The following is a 16304-nucleotide window of genomic DNA, read 5'->3' on the forward strand; positions in this document are numbered from 1 at the left end:
ATTGTAGCGTTAGTTGTAGCCTTTAGTTGAAAGGGAATGGGAGAAAGGGTAGAGGAGGCAGGGGGAGGGGAAAGAAGAAAATGAGTGTGATGGAAACTGAGGAGATGTTTAAGAGAAGAAAGACGTGATTAGCGGAGGTAGAGAAGGGTGAGTGTGATGGAAACTGAAGGAGATGTTTAAGAGAAGAGAGACGTGATTAGCGGAGGTAGAGAAGGGTGAGTGTGATGGAAACTGAAGGAGATGTTTAAGAGAAGAGAGACGTGATTAGCGGAGGTAGAGAAGGGTGAGTGTGATGGAAACTGAAGGAGATGTTTAAGAGAAGAGAGACGTGATTAGCGGAGGTAGAGAAGGGTGAGTGTGATGGAAACTGAAGGAGATGTTTAAGAGAAGAGAGACGTGATTAGCGGAGGTAGAGAAGGATGAGTGTGATGGAAACTGAGGGAGATATTTAAGAGAAGAGAGACGTGATTAGCGGAGGTAGAGAAGGATGAGTGTGATGAAACTGAGGGAGATGTTTAAGAGAAGAGAGACGTGATTAGCGGAGGTAGAGAAGGGTGAGTGTGATGGAAACTGAAGGAGATGTTTAAGAGAAGAGAGACGTGATTAGCGGAGGTAGAGAAGGATGAGTGTGAAAAAAGGAGAGGAGGTGGATGGGAGAGGAGGAACAGGATGACTGAGGAAAGCAGTAGGAGGGGTTGGATGTCATGTCACAGAGGATGTACGTGTGCCAGCTACATGCTGCTTTAATCAAATGCTAACAAGCTATTGAGTATAAAACCACTTTTGTTAGCATTAGGGTTAGGGGAGAGGAGACTAGTATTGTTAGCATTAGCGCTAGTGGAGAGGGGGCTAGTTTTGTCAGCATTGACTCCTGGGACTTTTCTATTGGTTCCAAACCAACAGGCAAAATCAATCAAGCCCAGCTAAACTACGTTGAACACAAATATGAACGCAACATGCAACAATTTCAAAGATCTAACTGAGATACAGTTCATATAAGGAAATCAGTCAATTGAAATAAATGCATTATGCCCTAATTTATAGATTTCACATGACTGGAATACAGATATGCATCTGTTGGTCACAGATACCTTAAAAGAAAGTAGGGGTGTCTGGTCTGACCACAATTTGCCTTATGCAGAAAGACACATCTCTTTCGCATAGAGTTGATCAGGTTGTTGATTGTGGCCAATGGAATGTTTCCCACTCCTCTTCAAATTGCTTTGCGAAGTTGCTGGATATTGGTGGGAACTGGAACACACTGTCAGACACGTCGATCCAGAGCATCCTAAACATGCTCAATGGGTGACATGTATGGTGAGTTTGAAGGCCATGGAAGAACTGGGACATTTTCACCTTCCAGGAATTGTGTACAGATCCTTGCAACATGGGGCTGTGCATTATCATGCTGAAACATGAGGTGATGGCGGCGGATGAATGGCACGACATTGGGCCTCAGGATCTCATCGGTATATATGTGCATTCAAATTGCCATTGATAAAATGCAATTGGTCATTGTCCATAGCTTTTGCCTGCCAATACCATAACCCCACCACTATGGGGCGCTCTGTTCACAACGTTGACATCAGCAAACCGCTCACCCACACGATGCCATACACGCTGTCTGCCATCTGCCCAATATAGTTAAAACCGGGATTCATCTGTGAAGAGCACACTTCTGCAGCATGGCAGTGGCCATTAAAGGTGAGCACTTCCCCACTTAAGTCGGTTATGATGCCGAACTGCAGTCAGGTCAAGACCATGGTTATGACGAAGAGGACGCAGAGGAACTTCCCTGAGACGGTTTCTGACTGTTTGTGCAGAAATTCTTCGGTTGTACAAACCCACAGTTTCATCAGCTGTCCGAGTGGCTGGACGCAGATGATCCCGCAGGTGAAGAAGCCGGATGTGGAGGACCTGGGCTGGCACGGTTAAATGTGTTCTGCGGTTGTGACGCCAGTTGACGTACTGCTAAATTCTCTAAAACGACATTGGAGACGGCTTATGGAAGAGAAATTAACATTAAATTCTCTGGCAACAGCTCTAGTGGACAAACCTGCAGTCAGCATGCCAATTGCATGCTGCCTCATGCAATTGAGACATCTGTGGCATTATGTTGTGTGACAAAACTGCAGATTTTAGAGTGGCCTTTTATTGACCCACGCACAAAGTGCACCTGTGTAGTGATCATGCTGTTTAATCAGCTTCTTGATATGCCACTCCTGTCAGGTAGATGGATTATCTTGGCAAATGAGAAATGCTCACTAACAGGGATGTGTGCCCAAAATGTGAGAGAAATAAGCTCATGAAACATGGAACAAACATGTTACATGTTGCATTTATATTTTTGTTGAGTATATTTGCAATGATTTTGGTGTTTGATCCCAGGTCTGTCAGTCACAAAGTGATACAGTCTCTTTCTCTCTCACCCCAAACAGAGAAGCAAAAACAGCAGCCGAACTCCTAATGCCGCTCATTACCGCAGGTTGTTGTGGGTCTTAATTATCGCTCCTTTAAAACTGAAAGGGGGAGAGGAGATCCCCCATCTCCATCCCTCTCTCATTGCCTCCAGTAGCACAGGCAAGCTGGCATCTCACACCTGTCCATCTGTATAGACATACCCGCCAGGGGAAACCCGATAGCACACAGACACACACACACCAGCTGATAAGCCCATTTTAACTGCAGCTAGTGAACCAACCTAATGTCCTGTGTAAGATAAGATGAAGCAAAAAGCTGATACACACAAAATAACACTGGGTTCAAAGTTCAGTGGACAGATGGCAAAACGGAAGAGCACTTCAGACAGACAGACGGACACACCCACCTACCTAGTTTTGCTGGGTCTTCCTTTCTCCTCCTTTACTAAGTTCTCTCTCACCTAGCTCAGAGTAAATATAGTGCTGTCTCTCGCCTCCCCTGTCAGTATCCCTTAACAGACACCCCAACCTCCTGGGAAACAAACCCAAACCACCCGGGACACCATAGCACCTCTTTACTGCTGTCAAACACGAGGAAAAGACAATACTGAGGTACACATTTGTTGGTGTCAGAGAGTATTTGTTGTGTAATTGTATTTGGGAAGTGTTTGTATGGTTAGTAGAAAGGTTTAGAATGTAATGCTGGATAGTTGAATCCATGTTGTGAATATTTCATTGGACATTGTGTGTTGGATGACATGAAAATGTTGCATGCTGTCAATAGCAGATAAGAGAAAATTCTAATGAACACCTCAACTCCTTACTTGACCTTCACACTAACTAAGACTTTCTAGCCCACACAGCTTTGACACCTGCTACAGAACTGTAGCGATGCGGGTCTACTGTACAGTACACCAAGCAACGTATTCTCAACACTGGGGAGGTTGCTAAGGATTCAACCTTCTATGAAAACAACCTAACCAGAGAAATGGCAAAGGGTTGTTTCTATGACAACATGGTGCACAGTTGAACCAAATGATTTTGATGGCCTAGTTGGTTAAAGTGTGATACTCCCATCACCAGAGACCAGATTTAGCCCATTTAAAAGCAGGTTAAATCACTTCATTTATATCCATATTTCTGGGGGAAATGATTTCATATCAGAAGCCTCCCTATTAAAATGATAGAAGAAACACTAATACTGACGAGCTTATTTCCTGTCTGCACCAGGTGAAGTCACCTCAAATATCCCCTCCCTTCTCCACCCATTGTAATTCTCATGTCAGACTTGACCATTTAGGAGGTAAAACCCTGGCAGGATTCTCCTCTGTAATAAAAGGATATCACTCCGACCTTCACGTCGCTCACCTCCCCCGAGAGGAGGAACCAATGACCCAACATGGAGGATAGACTCATCAGATTTGCCCATTTTGCCAAATCATCTCAGACTTTTTATGTTAATGTCTTGAGACTTGAGGTAGTTTGAAAGTGTTGTTTCTTGTAGCGTCCTTGAACGTTTGAACTCTTTTGTAAAGTCAGGGTTGTATAGCTCCAGTAAAGAAAGGAAAGGCTCCCACACTAATGCTGCTCATTTAACTATCTTTAGAACTACAGTATGTCATACCCAGATCTGTGTGGGATGTACATATCACTGTATAGCTGTGATACAGTGTGTGTGTGTGTGTGTCTGTGTGTGTGTGTGTGTGTATTATTATTATGTATGTGTGTGTGTGTGTGTGTGTGTGTGTGTGTGTGTGTGTGTGTGTGTATTATTATGTGTGTGTGTGTGTGTGTCTGTGTGTGTGTGTGTGTGTGTGTGTGTGTGTGTGTGTGTGTGTGTGTGTGTGTGTGTGTGTGTGTGTGTGTGTGTGTGTGTGTGTGTGTCTGTGTGTGTGTGTGTGTGTATGTACATGTGTGTGTGTGTGTGTGTGTGTGTATGTATATGTATATGTGTGCTTAGCAAACAGCAGCATGGCTGATTCACAACCCACAGGGATGAGAGGGTGGATCCCACATAATGCCATAAAGTCATAAAGCCATACAGCAATACAGCCATATAGTTACACAGTCACACAGCCACACAGCCACATAGCCATACAACCACATAGCCATACAACCACATTGCCATATAACCACATAGCCACATAGCCACACAGCCATATAGCCATACAGCCACACAGCCACACGGCTATACAGCCATACGGCCATGCAGCCATACAGCCACACAGCCATACAGCCACACAGCCATACAGCCACACAGCCATACAGCCACACAGCCATACGGCCATACAGCCATACAGCCACACAGCCACACAGCCATACAGCCACACAGCCATACAGCCACACAGCCATACAGCCACACAGCCATACAGCCATACAGCCATACAGCCACACAGCCATACAGCCATACAGCCACACAGCCATACAGCCACACAGCCATACAGCCATACAGCCACACAGCCATACAGCCATACAGCCACACAGCCATATAGCCACACAGCCATACAGCCACACAGCCATACAGCCACACAGCCATACAAATGTGAGGATGCTGATGATTATACATCCCCTATTACTACTATGATGACCAACTGATGGCACACACACACACACTCTGTGAAATGACTCATCATTTCTCTTATCTTAATGAGGCGCTGGACAAGACTGGACAAGACTGGGCACTTAATGACACTTCAAGGAATTGAAGCTGCTGAGCTCTGTTACCAGGAATGCTTTGTAATTGGCTAGTTAGGAAAACACAAACATCCATTAGCATCCTAGCTTCAATCAGGGGGTCAATGTAATGGCTTAAAGGGGTTAAATAATTGCAATACGACAAGGTTGTAGTGTGACACTTATGTGCGTATACATGTTTGTGTGTGGCTAACTGTCTGTGTGTGGAAGTCTGTGTTTGTGTGTGGATCACTGTGTCTGTATCACTGTGTTTGTGTGTGTGTGTGTGTGTGTGTGTGTGTGTGTGTGTGTGTGTGTGTGTGTGTGTGTGTGTGTGTGTGTGTGTGTGTGTGTGTGTGTGTGTGTGTGTGTGTGTGTGTGTGTGTGTGTGTGTGTGTGTGTGTGTGTGTGTGTGTGTGTGTGTGTGTGTGTGTGTGTGTGTGTGTGTGTGTGTGTGTGTGTGTGTGTGTGTGTGTGTGTGTGTGTGTGTGTGTGTGTGTGTGTGTATGTGTGTGAGAGAGAGAGAGAGAGAGAGCGCGAGAGACAGAGATTGTGTGCACGTGTGTATTTGACAAATACAGAGATGGAGAGACAGGATGCTTTTTATGGTGGTGATCTGGTGGAAGGGTGATGTCCAGGGACCGTAGGCTGCAGATCTCTGATAGCGTCAGTGATGACAAGGATAAAAGTGGTTTGAAGCCGAAGCGACAGATCTTGTGGCTGACTGGCTGGCTCTGTCCGGGCTCTCATTACTCCTTATCAGTAGCAATCTGGAACCATCTCTCTGCCTCTCGAGCTGCTCTCTGGGGTGTAAATGGATGGACCAGTCAAGCTGCAAAAGCCAATGCCCTGTGGTGGTGGTACGGCATCCTGGACTGTAGGGAGAGGGACCTCTACATGGGGCTGGATTATGATATTATTCATGAAATCATATATAATAAAGGTGAAATCCTACAGCTCTCTGTTTCTTTCCTCTCTTGCTCTCTCTATTTCCTTCCTTCCCCTCCTCTCTCTCTCTCTCTCTCTCTCTCTCTCTCTCTCTCTCTCTCCTCTTCTCCCTTCTCCTTGCTTTTACACACACTCTCCATTTCAATCGTATGATAACAAAATGCCATTCTAAACTTCATGCCAATCATTTAACATGGAGAACGTGATGAGGTAACCATTAAGGTATCTTTACTTTTACTCAAGTATGACAATTGGGTACTTTTTTCACCACTGCTTAGCAGGCCTCACACCATCTGGTATGGATTTAGCATAAGCCCCACATTTAAGCCAGGCACAGGAGGGCACACACCCACGTTACTGGCCTGTGGAGGCTCACAAAACGGGTATGCAGGAAAAAGGGTGTTTACTTGAAACGGAGACTGGAGGCGTGGCCAGACCCATGCTGACTACACCCCAAGAGAGAAAGAGAGAATATGTATGTGTATGTGTGAATGTGTGTGTTATTTTACCAATACTCTTACAGTACATCTACACATACAGTACAACATCTCTCCATCATTAGTCCTACTTACATTAGCTCTGGTGTGCTACAGTGTAAGACCCAAAGTCCCTAGGAATCAAATGTTTACCATTGTTTCTTTCTCTCCTTTCTTGTCGAGATATATAATATTAAACCGTCTTAACGGGTACAACACTTAAACCACAGTTCTCAGTGGAGCTCTTCTGTAATGACTTCTTCTTTAGTGCTGTGATTGTCGACTTGAGTCAGATAACCATGACAGGACAGAATTAGAGGCCCTCCGAGATGAAGGATTTGAACAGCTGTGTTCGTGGCGGTTTGTTGTCTTTCTTGCTGATGCACTATGGTTATTTTCAGAGATAGAGGGCCGGTTCGGTCCCAAGCGGGGGATGGGAAGAAAAAACAATGCCAAAGTCATCGCACAACACAGGATAAACCGTTTACTGAATGCACACTTTTAATTGCCTGCCTTTGAGCTGGGTTTACTGAAAGATTGAATTGGTCTGAAATAAGACGTTTCAGTTCATCCCACTGTAAGGTCCTTGTCCGAAGCATTAGTGTTCCTCTGACCTGTGGTGTGAGCTATAGCCTCGCTTGCGGTTGGAATGTAAAACATAGATCAGGGATGGGCAACTTTGATGGGCTGGGGGCTACAAAAAAATCAGAACCCATCAGAGAGACATTTTTTACATTTTAGAGTAAATGTGCAATTCTACACATTTTGCCATGGGGTGTAGAGAAAATGTTGCAGTTTTAAAGCAAGTTTGCTGCAATTCTACACATTTTGCCATGTGGCGGGGAGAACATTTAGCAATTTTATAACTAATTTCCTGCAATTATACACATTTTGCCATGGGGCAGAAAGGAAAATGTTCTGTTTTTAATATGATATCTGAGAGAGACTGACAAACAAAATCAATGGGGGCCCCCCAGCCAATCATTCGACCACAATAACAAGTTTAAATAGCTGGCTGCTAAAATAACTTAGCAATCTTCAAATGTTTTGATTACGTGGGCTAATGAATTAACTATCAGTGACTGACACAACAGAAAAACTGCTGATGCACAACCACATTTTGAAACGGCATATTGTGTATTCTACTATTAGTTCCAAAAGTTTGTTGTACTATGGGGTGGCAGGTAGCCTAGTGATTAAAGCGTTGGGAAGTAACCAAAAGGTTGCTGGATCGAATCCCGAGCAGACAAGGTAAAAATCTGTCGTTCTGCCCCTGAACAAGGCAGTTAAACCCACTGTTCCCGGTAGGCTGTCATTGTAAATAAGAATTTGTTCTTAACTAACTTGCCTAGTTAAATTAAAGTAAAATGTAAAAAATAATACTAATATTTTTGTGGAAAAGGATGTGAGGGCCTTCAAAAGGGGGGTCGCGGGCCAACAGTTGCTCATCCCTAATATACTGTACATCATGCTGAATTTAGGACATGGGACTAAGGGGCGCAGTGGTCTGGGGTTATGGTCTTGTGTCATTAAGTCATAGGGCCTAATATGTGTTCATCCTGATGGATGCACTGTATAAAATAGTTTTGTGTAGATGGGTCAGCTAGACACACACAAACACACACAGCCTCCACCCTGGCTCTGCTGTGGAATGTCTGCACCCGCTGCCCCAGTCATTCTGACATGCCTTGGTAAACCTCTGTGACATTACCATGCATTATGAAACGACTATCTGTTAAGTTACATAAAAGTAAAAAGCTTGCCTGAAATAGAATAGGCTACAATGGCCCTGTGTCTGCGCATAGCCCAAGTGTTACGAAACCGTGGGTCCAGTTTTCTAATAATGATCATAAAACATCATTACTGATTAAAGTCAACATTTTAATCATCCACTACAACAACTATGTATTAGAGTGAGTGAGCATTTTTACAAGGTCCACACTAACTATCATTTTCTTTGTTTTTCTGTCTTACAGAAAGAATGGTTATGTCTCAACTGCCAGACCCAAAGAGCTCTCTCTGGCCAGCTGGGCGATATGCCCCCTCCACCATCTCCTGTGAAGAAGCAACTACCCACACCTACCCCTACCCCTCCTGCCTCCCCTGCCAAAGTCCCTGACTCCCCAGCTGCTGCTGCCTCTCCATTAACGGGAAGCCCCTCAGTCACTCAGGTAGAGGCAGCAGCAGCAAAGGAAGACACCCAGCCGCTTCCCATGTCCAAGGTAGTAGCAGAACGCACCCCGCCCCAAACACCAGACGCTGCGTCTGCAAACACAGACACCACACCCATCCCACCTGAGCATGCCACCCCCCCTTCTGATAATGTCCCAGAGGAGAAAGAACCAGAGCAGGCTGACACGATGGAAGCTATATCTGAGACTATACTGGATGAGCCTGTGACAGAGAGTGTAGTGGAGAGTGCTGTCGAAGCCTCAGCGGTGGAGAAAGACCCAGAGCAGGCTGAAGCAATAGAAGCTATATCTGAGACTATGTTGGATGAGCCTGTGCCAGAGAGTGTAGCGGAGAGTGCTGTTGAGGCCCCGGCAGTGGATCATCCAGAGAGTATGCCAGAGAAAGTTACAGAAGAACAGTCACCACCCGACACTACTCAGGCAGAATCAGATTTCCAGCCTGCAGTTGTAGAGGAGCCTGTCATTGCTCCCCCTGTAGAGAATGAGTCAGAAAAGCCTGTTGAGGCAGCACCCGAGCCAACTCCAAGCCCAGATAAAGTGCAGAGTGAATCTATACCAGAGGAGATCTCACCGGCTCCCTCTGCAGGTAGTGAGAAAGAGGAGCCCATCCTAGAGAAGGTTCTTGAAGAGGAAGCTAAGCCGGTAGAGCCAGAGGTGATTCCAACACCTGAAACGGTCACACAGGAAACTACTGTCCAACCTGACCAATCACCAGAGCCTGAATCGCCAGCTCCTGTAGTCACTGAGGAAGAAAGGAAAGCAGTGGTGATTGAGGAAAACCTAGCCAACCACCTAAAGCTGAGGATACAGCTCCTACACCTCCTGCAGTCACCGAGCAGGAGGAGAAACCTAAAGAGCCAGAGCCTCAAGCAACTACTGTTGAACAGCCTCCAACTGAGGTGTCTTCAGTACATACAGGTCCAATAGCAGAGAGTTCAGATGTGGAGACTAAGATGCCAGAGGTGGCTCCGGCTCCACCAGTTAAGGTTGTAGAGAATTCGGCCTCAGCTCCCGAAGCCCCTAATGAGCTGGTAGAGGATTGTGCATCTCCCAAACCAGCAGAGCTAGAGGCTGTGCCTTCACAAAAAGAGGAGGTACCCCCTGCAGTAGAAGAAACTCCCCTGTAGTTGCTGAGAATGAACAGCCTAAAGAGGTAGAGACCGTTCCACAAACTGAGGCAGTTGAGTCTGTAGCCCCATCTCCTCCTCTAGTTACTGCTAAAGTTGAGAAGAAGCCTGTAGAGAAGGAGGAAGAGCCAATACCGCCAGCCCACGTAGAGGATAAACCTGTAGAGAAGGAGGAAGAGTCAATTCAGCCAGCCCAAGTTGAGGAGAAGCCTGTAGAGAAGGAGGCAGAGCCAATACCGCCAGCCCAAGTTGAGGAGAACCCTGTAGAGAAGGAGGCAGAGCCAATTCAGCCAGCCCAAGTTGAGGAGAAGCCTGTAGAAGAGGCAGAGCCAATTCCGCCAGCCCAAGTTGAGGAGAAGCCTGTAGAGGAGGAGGCAGAGCCAATACCGCCAGCCCAAGTTGAGGAGAAGCCTGTAGAGAAGGAGGCAGAGCCAATACCGCCAGCCCAAGTTGAGGAGAAGCCTGTAGAGAAGGAGGCAGAGCCAATTCAGCCAGGCCAAGTTGAGAAGCCTGTAGAGGAGGCAGAGCCAATTCCGCCAGCCCAAGTTGAGGAGAAGCCTGTAGAGGAGGCAGAGCCAATTCAGCCAGCCCAAGTTGAGGAGAAGCTTGTAGAGAAGGAGGCAGAGCCAATTCAGCCAGCCCAAGTTGTGGAGAAGCCTGTAGAGAAGGAGGCAGAGCCAATTCAGCCAGCCCAAGTTGAGGAGAAGCCTGTAGAGAAGGAGGCAGAACCAATTCAGCCAGCCCAAGTTGAGGAGAAGCATGTAGAGAATGAGGCAGAGCCAATTCAGCAAACCCAAGTTGAGGAGAAGCCTGTAGAGAAGGAGGCAGAGCCAATTCAGCCAGCCCAAGTTGAGGAGAAGCCTGTAGAGAAGGAGGCAGAGCCAATTCAGCCAGCCCAAGTTGAGGAGAAGCCTGTAGAGAAGGAGGCAGAGCCAATTCCGCCAGCCCAAGTTGAGGAGAAGCCTGTAGAGAAGGAGGCAGTAGTAAAGAAAGTACCAGAGGTTTCTCCTGCACCTCCTGCTGCTGAACCAGAAAACATTAGCCCTGAGAGTGATTACGAAAGGACAGAGTCAGAAACAGTGGTTGAACCCAGCCCAGAAGTCAAAGCCGAGGAGTCAGTTTCACCCACCGCTTTTGAGAAAAAAGTCCCTGAACAGCTCCCAGAACCTGAACCACAATCAGCTAAAGTTGATCAGATCCCACCTCAGGGGGCTGTAGAAGCTCCAGCACCAGTAGTAGAAAAACCCACGAATGAAACTGAAATGGAGGCTGGAGCAGAACGTGTAGGTCAGAAAGACGAAAATCTGACATCTGTGGATACAAAGGTTGAACCAGAGCCAACAGCAGATAATAAGGCTGAAAAAACCCAGGATGAGTCTACTCCTCCAGCTTCTGAAGCTAAAGAGGAAGAAAAGGTCAGAGCAGAGCACTTAGAACGAGCTACAGAGGCAGCGTCACTATCATCTGCTGCTAGTGAGCCACAAGCCCCTGAGAACGTTTCTGAGGAGAAACCCACACAGGAAGGAAAAGAAGCTGCAAGCATAGCTGAAAATAAACAAGAGGTGTCTATAGCTGAGAGTAGGGTGCCAACTCCTACTGTGTGTCATGAGAAAGCAGTGCAAGAGAAAGAATTATCCAAAGATGAATCCAAGCAAACTCCAAAGACAGACTCTGTGTCTGAGAGCATTCAGCCAGAGAAAGAGAAAGTGGTTGTATCACCACCTGTAGTTAGTGAAAAGCAAGAACATTTTTCAGTATCAGAGGTGAAAGCTGTGAGTGACAGACAGGGCAGCGTAGAAGACAAAACAATACCAGAGCAGACTAAAATATCTGAAACTGTATCTGAAAATGAGTCTATTGCCTCAGCCCCTGTAGTAGAACCTGACACCCTAGTCCCTGTAGTTGGTGAACAGGACGAAGACAAACCCCTGAATGAAGAGAAGATAATAGAGGCTGAACTGGATGCAGTTGGAGAGGTGACTGTAGTATGTAGCAACAGTAGTGGCTGAGAATTAGATGATTCAAGTCAGAAGGGATCTTTTCACAAATGTTTGAACGGACCTTTTAGTTATGCAAAATAATCTACAGACAAAAAAAGCTATCTTCCCTTTATACATCTTCATATATCCATTTTAAATCTTCCAAATAATATGTTATGTTTATGATCAATTATGGATGATTATCATCTACATATTTATTATACATTAATTGTGTTTTATTATTTAATTTACAGGCAACGCTGAAAGACCCTGGAGAAAAAAACACCATCGCCAAGGATAGCAGTCCCACCAGCCCCTCAGACCTTGCCAAGCTGGAGAGCACTGTCCTTCCCATACTAGAGGCCCAGGCTACACAACCAAAGGATAATTCAGACAAACTGACCGACTCACTCAAGACCAGACGCAAACTTGAGGTGCTACCCCTCTCACCTGAATCTCCCAGCACAGAGGATGACCCAGAACTCTCAGAGAAGAAGGACGCCTCAACAAAGAAAAAGCTGCTGGTGCCGACAGACATCAGGGGTGACTCGTTGGAGGACAGCAGTGAGAGCTTAGGGAAAGATAGTCCCGTGTCAGGGGATGACGAAGACTTCATTCGTAAACAGATCATGGAGATGAGTGAGAACGAGGATGCTTCGCCGTCAGACGAAGAAAACCTCATCCGGCGAAAGATCCGAGATCATGAGAGGAAACGAATGGAGCAGGAGAAAGGGGAGGGGAAGGAGAGAAGCGCAATGGCAAAAGGCAGGCGGCTCCTCAAGAAGAACACCATCAGCCCTGAGGACGAAGATGAGCGGCAAATCTCACTGGATAAACTTGACAAGGCATGGAAAGAGGGATCGGAACCCAAAGTCTCAGACTCTCAGGAAGGGGAACAGCCTTCGGCCGATAGAGTTGTGACAGTACGCCAATTCAGAACCATCGAGCTCAACACAACTACCACCCCTGTGCGCATACCGGGTACGTCAGATGATGGAGAGCTTGAGATGGAAAGCCTCACCAACTCCCCTGATGATCGCTCCAGGGGCGATGGGTCCTCCAGCCTGCACGCATCCAGCTTCACCCCTGGGACATCGCCTACATCCCTATCCTCTTTGGATGAGGACAGTGACAGCAGTAGTCCCAGCCGCATGCACAGTGGCGAGGGGAAACAGCACAGGAAAGCGAAGCATAGACAACAAGGCCAAGGACTACCCACCATCGAAGACTCTTCTGAGGAAGAGGAGTTACGAGAGGAGGAGGAGCTGTTAAGAGAACAGGAGAAGCAGAAAGGCTCTGGGAAGAAGTCGAAGAAGGACAAAGAGGAGATCCGAGCTCAGAGGAGGCGGGAGCGTCCCAAAACGCCGCCCAGCAACCTCTCTCCCATTGAAGATGCCTCCCCAACAGAAGAGCTGAGGCAAGAGGCAGAGATGGAGGAGTTCAGGCGATCATCCTTATCCGATTTCTCTCCCAGCATCGAGTCAGAACCAGAGGGAGTTGAGATCAATGCTGCAAAGATTGCAGCAGTACAGAAAGTATATCAACTTCCTACATCTGTTTCTCTCTACTCTCCAACAGCTGATCAAGGTGCTAATAAAAGCCCTGAAAAACGAGCCCTGAAAACTGCAGACGAAGCCTACGAAGATATCATGCTGAAGGCTAAAACACCCACAAAGGAAAAGGTGGACATCCCTCTGGGGAAAGAGTCCCTCTATGGTGGGATGCTGATAGAAGATTATGCCTATGAGTCTCTTGTTGATGGAAATGGAAAGAAAGTCGAGCAGCAGGAGCCTGAGAAAATCTCAGTGCCAGCTCAGCCCAAAATACTGAGATCTCCAGATGAGGTTTACGAAGACATGATGGAGAAGAAGAAAGAATTCATGCAGCTGGAGCAGGAACTGAAAAAAGCACAGTCCGTGTCAGATAGACCCACACCAGAGATTGTATTGCAACCCACTGAGCCAACCAGATCCACGAGTGTTACAGTTACTATAGGCAAGGATGGGAAACCACTGCTCGATGCTGAGGCTACGTATGAGGAACTCATGAAGAAAGTTCTGACTCCTGGGACTAGCCCGACACAGCAGGGTCCTGATATATCTGGGGCGGCCCCTGGTGGTGAGTTCGAAGGTACTGAATCCAGAAGGGCTCTGCGTCCCATACCAGACCTGAGGGTTACACAGTGCTCCTCAGGGGAGGAGGACGCTGATGAAGAGGCCACTGAGACCAAAAGTCAAGATAAGCCAAAGACTTCATCAGACATTCCTAAAGCTGATCAGGCACCCTTAACAGCTGCTGCAGAAACTGAGTCCAAATCAGTTGCTTGCAAGGTCCTCCCATCAACAACTTCAGACCAACCACAGACCCAATTTGAAACTTCCCAGGCTGACCAGCCTCTGGACATAACCCAACAGGATGTCATGGACTTGTCTAGTATAAAGTCCTCAACACCTGCTGTTGCCAGTGTATCGCCCTTACCCACCGTCCCTCAGTACACCCCCACTGTCCCCGGTGTAGTGTCGACCACCCCACCAGTGCCCCCCAAACCAGCCATCCTGCACAGGGCTCTGTCTCAGGAAAAAGCAGACATTCCTGAACCCCTCCACTGCCCCCTCCCACGATGCCAAAGCCATCGGTTTACCCCAGGAAACCCCTGTTCCGCTTCCATCTCAGGCTATAATCAGGTCAGAACATGTTGCCATGACAACAACCCAAGGGTCACCTGTAAGACAGCCTCATATCCCCCACCGGTTCCTCCAAAGCCAGCAATCCCTGCTGGAATGGGGTACAGCCACAGGCCAGGGGAAAACGTCAAACCACCCCTTGCTCCAAAACCTGTCTCTCAGCCTGGCTCTCCTGCCCACATCCAATATCCAAGACCCACTGCCCTCCACACAGGCCATGCTGATATAGCCCTGAATCTGAGCCCCTCAGCTGAAAGCAGGCCAGGTCACTTTTCAGGTCATTCCTCGGGTCACTCCTCGGGTCACCCATCCCCCACGTCTCCGCGATACGGCAATCGACACGAAACTTATGTGGTTATAACTCTGCCATCCCAGCCCAACTCTCCAGTGGAAGGGATCACCACCCAGGCCCCATCCAGTCCTGGTCCAGCATCTCCTTCAAGACATGCCCAACCTCCACCTCAACCTCAAACACAGTATCAACCACAACCTCATCCCCAGAAACAACCACAGCCACCTCCACCACACACAAATAGGATGCCCCTGGCATTCACTCGCATCACTGAGTCCATGGAAAGTCAAGAGATATGTGGGCCAGAGAAAGTTGTGTCAAGCTCCTGTCATGTCATTGAGGCTATTTCAGCATCCGCTCCACCCCCAGAGGTCAGGTTAGGGCAGGTCACTCAGTTTGTGACGACAGAAGTTCAAAGAACCATGGTGTCTGTCCGACACGAAAGGTCACCGCCCCCACCTCCGGCCCCAAGAGCGAACGGTGTTCCAATCTCACTGGAGAAACCTAAACCACAACAGACACAGAGTGCACAGGGCTACCAGCCAGGGGAGTTAGTAGACCTTCGTACCATGAAGGTGAATTCAGAATCGGCCATGAAAGTGGTGGATCTGTCTTCTTCAGATGTTAGACGCCAGTCCTTGGCCACAGACATCAGCGGTCGTCAGACAAGCGCAGTGCAGTCCCCAGTGGTAAATCTCAGCACTGAGTCGACCAGTGTTTCCATAGTGACTGACAGCATCACCATAGTTACATGTGCTGCCACCATACAAAGTTACGAAAATACCAACATATCCCAAGTCCCTTCTCTGCCCCTTCAGCTTACAACCACAAACAAAGCCTTCGAGCCTGTTTGTCAGATTATCTATCGGCCCATAGATGCACAGCCCACAACCAGCAACAATGCTGAGATCCCGATGAACCTTTCTCTAGGACCTGGCACAGGCTTAGGGTCATTCCAGCCACCTGTAACTATCGCCCCTACCCCTGCCCCAGGGTGTGTGGCTAATGGTCTGAGCAGCGGGATGCCGACAGTAGCAGGTGCGGTGGACCTTAGCACAGCCAAACCCTTCAACACCGTGGTTTCGGTCGACGCTTCCTCCGCGGAAGTGGTCACGGCTGTGATCACAGAGGAGGATGGGAAACCCGTGGACCTGACGGCTGGGAGAAGAGCTGTCTGCTGTGATGTTGTCTACAAGCTGCCATTTACAGGTAGCTGCACCACCCAGCAGCCCACTACTCCATTGCCCGAAGACCGCTTCGGTTACCGAGACGACCACTACCAATATGACCGCTCACCGTACAACATGAGGGGCTTCGGTGGCATCAAACCCTCCATGTCCGACACCAATCTGGCTGAGGCCGGGCTTTTCCTCTATAAGAGCAAGAACAGTTACAATTTCCATGGCACCACAGAGGGTGCAGTAGACCTGACATCCTCCAAAACATCTGATGCAGGTTTGTGCAGTGACATCGCCGACCTCTCGCTGAAATGTCACTTTGAGATGCCTCTGCT

General features: G+C 47.7%; 1 protein-coding gene across 1 annotated transcript in view; it reads left to right on the forward strand.

Annotated features, from left to right (window-relative positions):
• The first annotated feature begins 8553 nt into the window (after nucleotides 1-8553).
• LOC112214993 (protein piccolo-like) overlaps nucleotides 8554-16304 on the forward strand; it is a 39534-nt gene continuing 31783 nt past the window's right edge. Inside the window, 5 exon segments of the mRNA XM_042315709.1 lie at nucleotides 8554-9617; nucleotides 9769-11812; nucleotides 12070-14411; nucleotides 14414-14470; nucleotides 14472-16246. Of these exon segments, the coding sequence (XP_042171643.1) occupies nucleotides 8554-9617; nucleotides 9769-11812; nucleotides 12070-14411; nucleotides 14414-14470; nucleotides 14472-16246 (7282 nt within the window).

Source organism: Oncorhynchus tshawytscha, unplaced genomic scaffold (assembly GCF_018296145.1).
Source record: "Oncorhynchus tshawytscha isolate Ot180627B unplaced genomic scaffold, Otsh_v2.0 Un_contig_10417_pilon_pilon, whole genome shotgun sequence".
Lineage (NCBI taxonomy): Eukaryota > Metazoa > Chordata > Actinopteri > Salmoniformes > Salmonidae > Oncorhynchus > Oncorhynchus tshawytscha.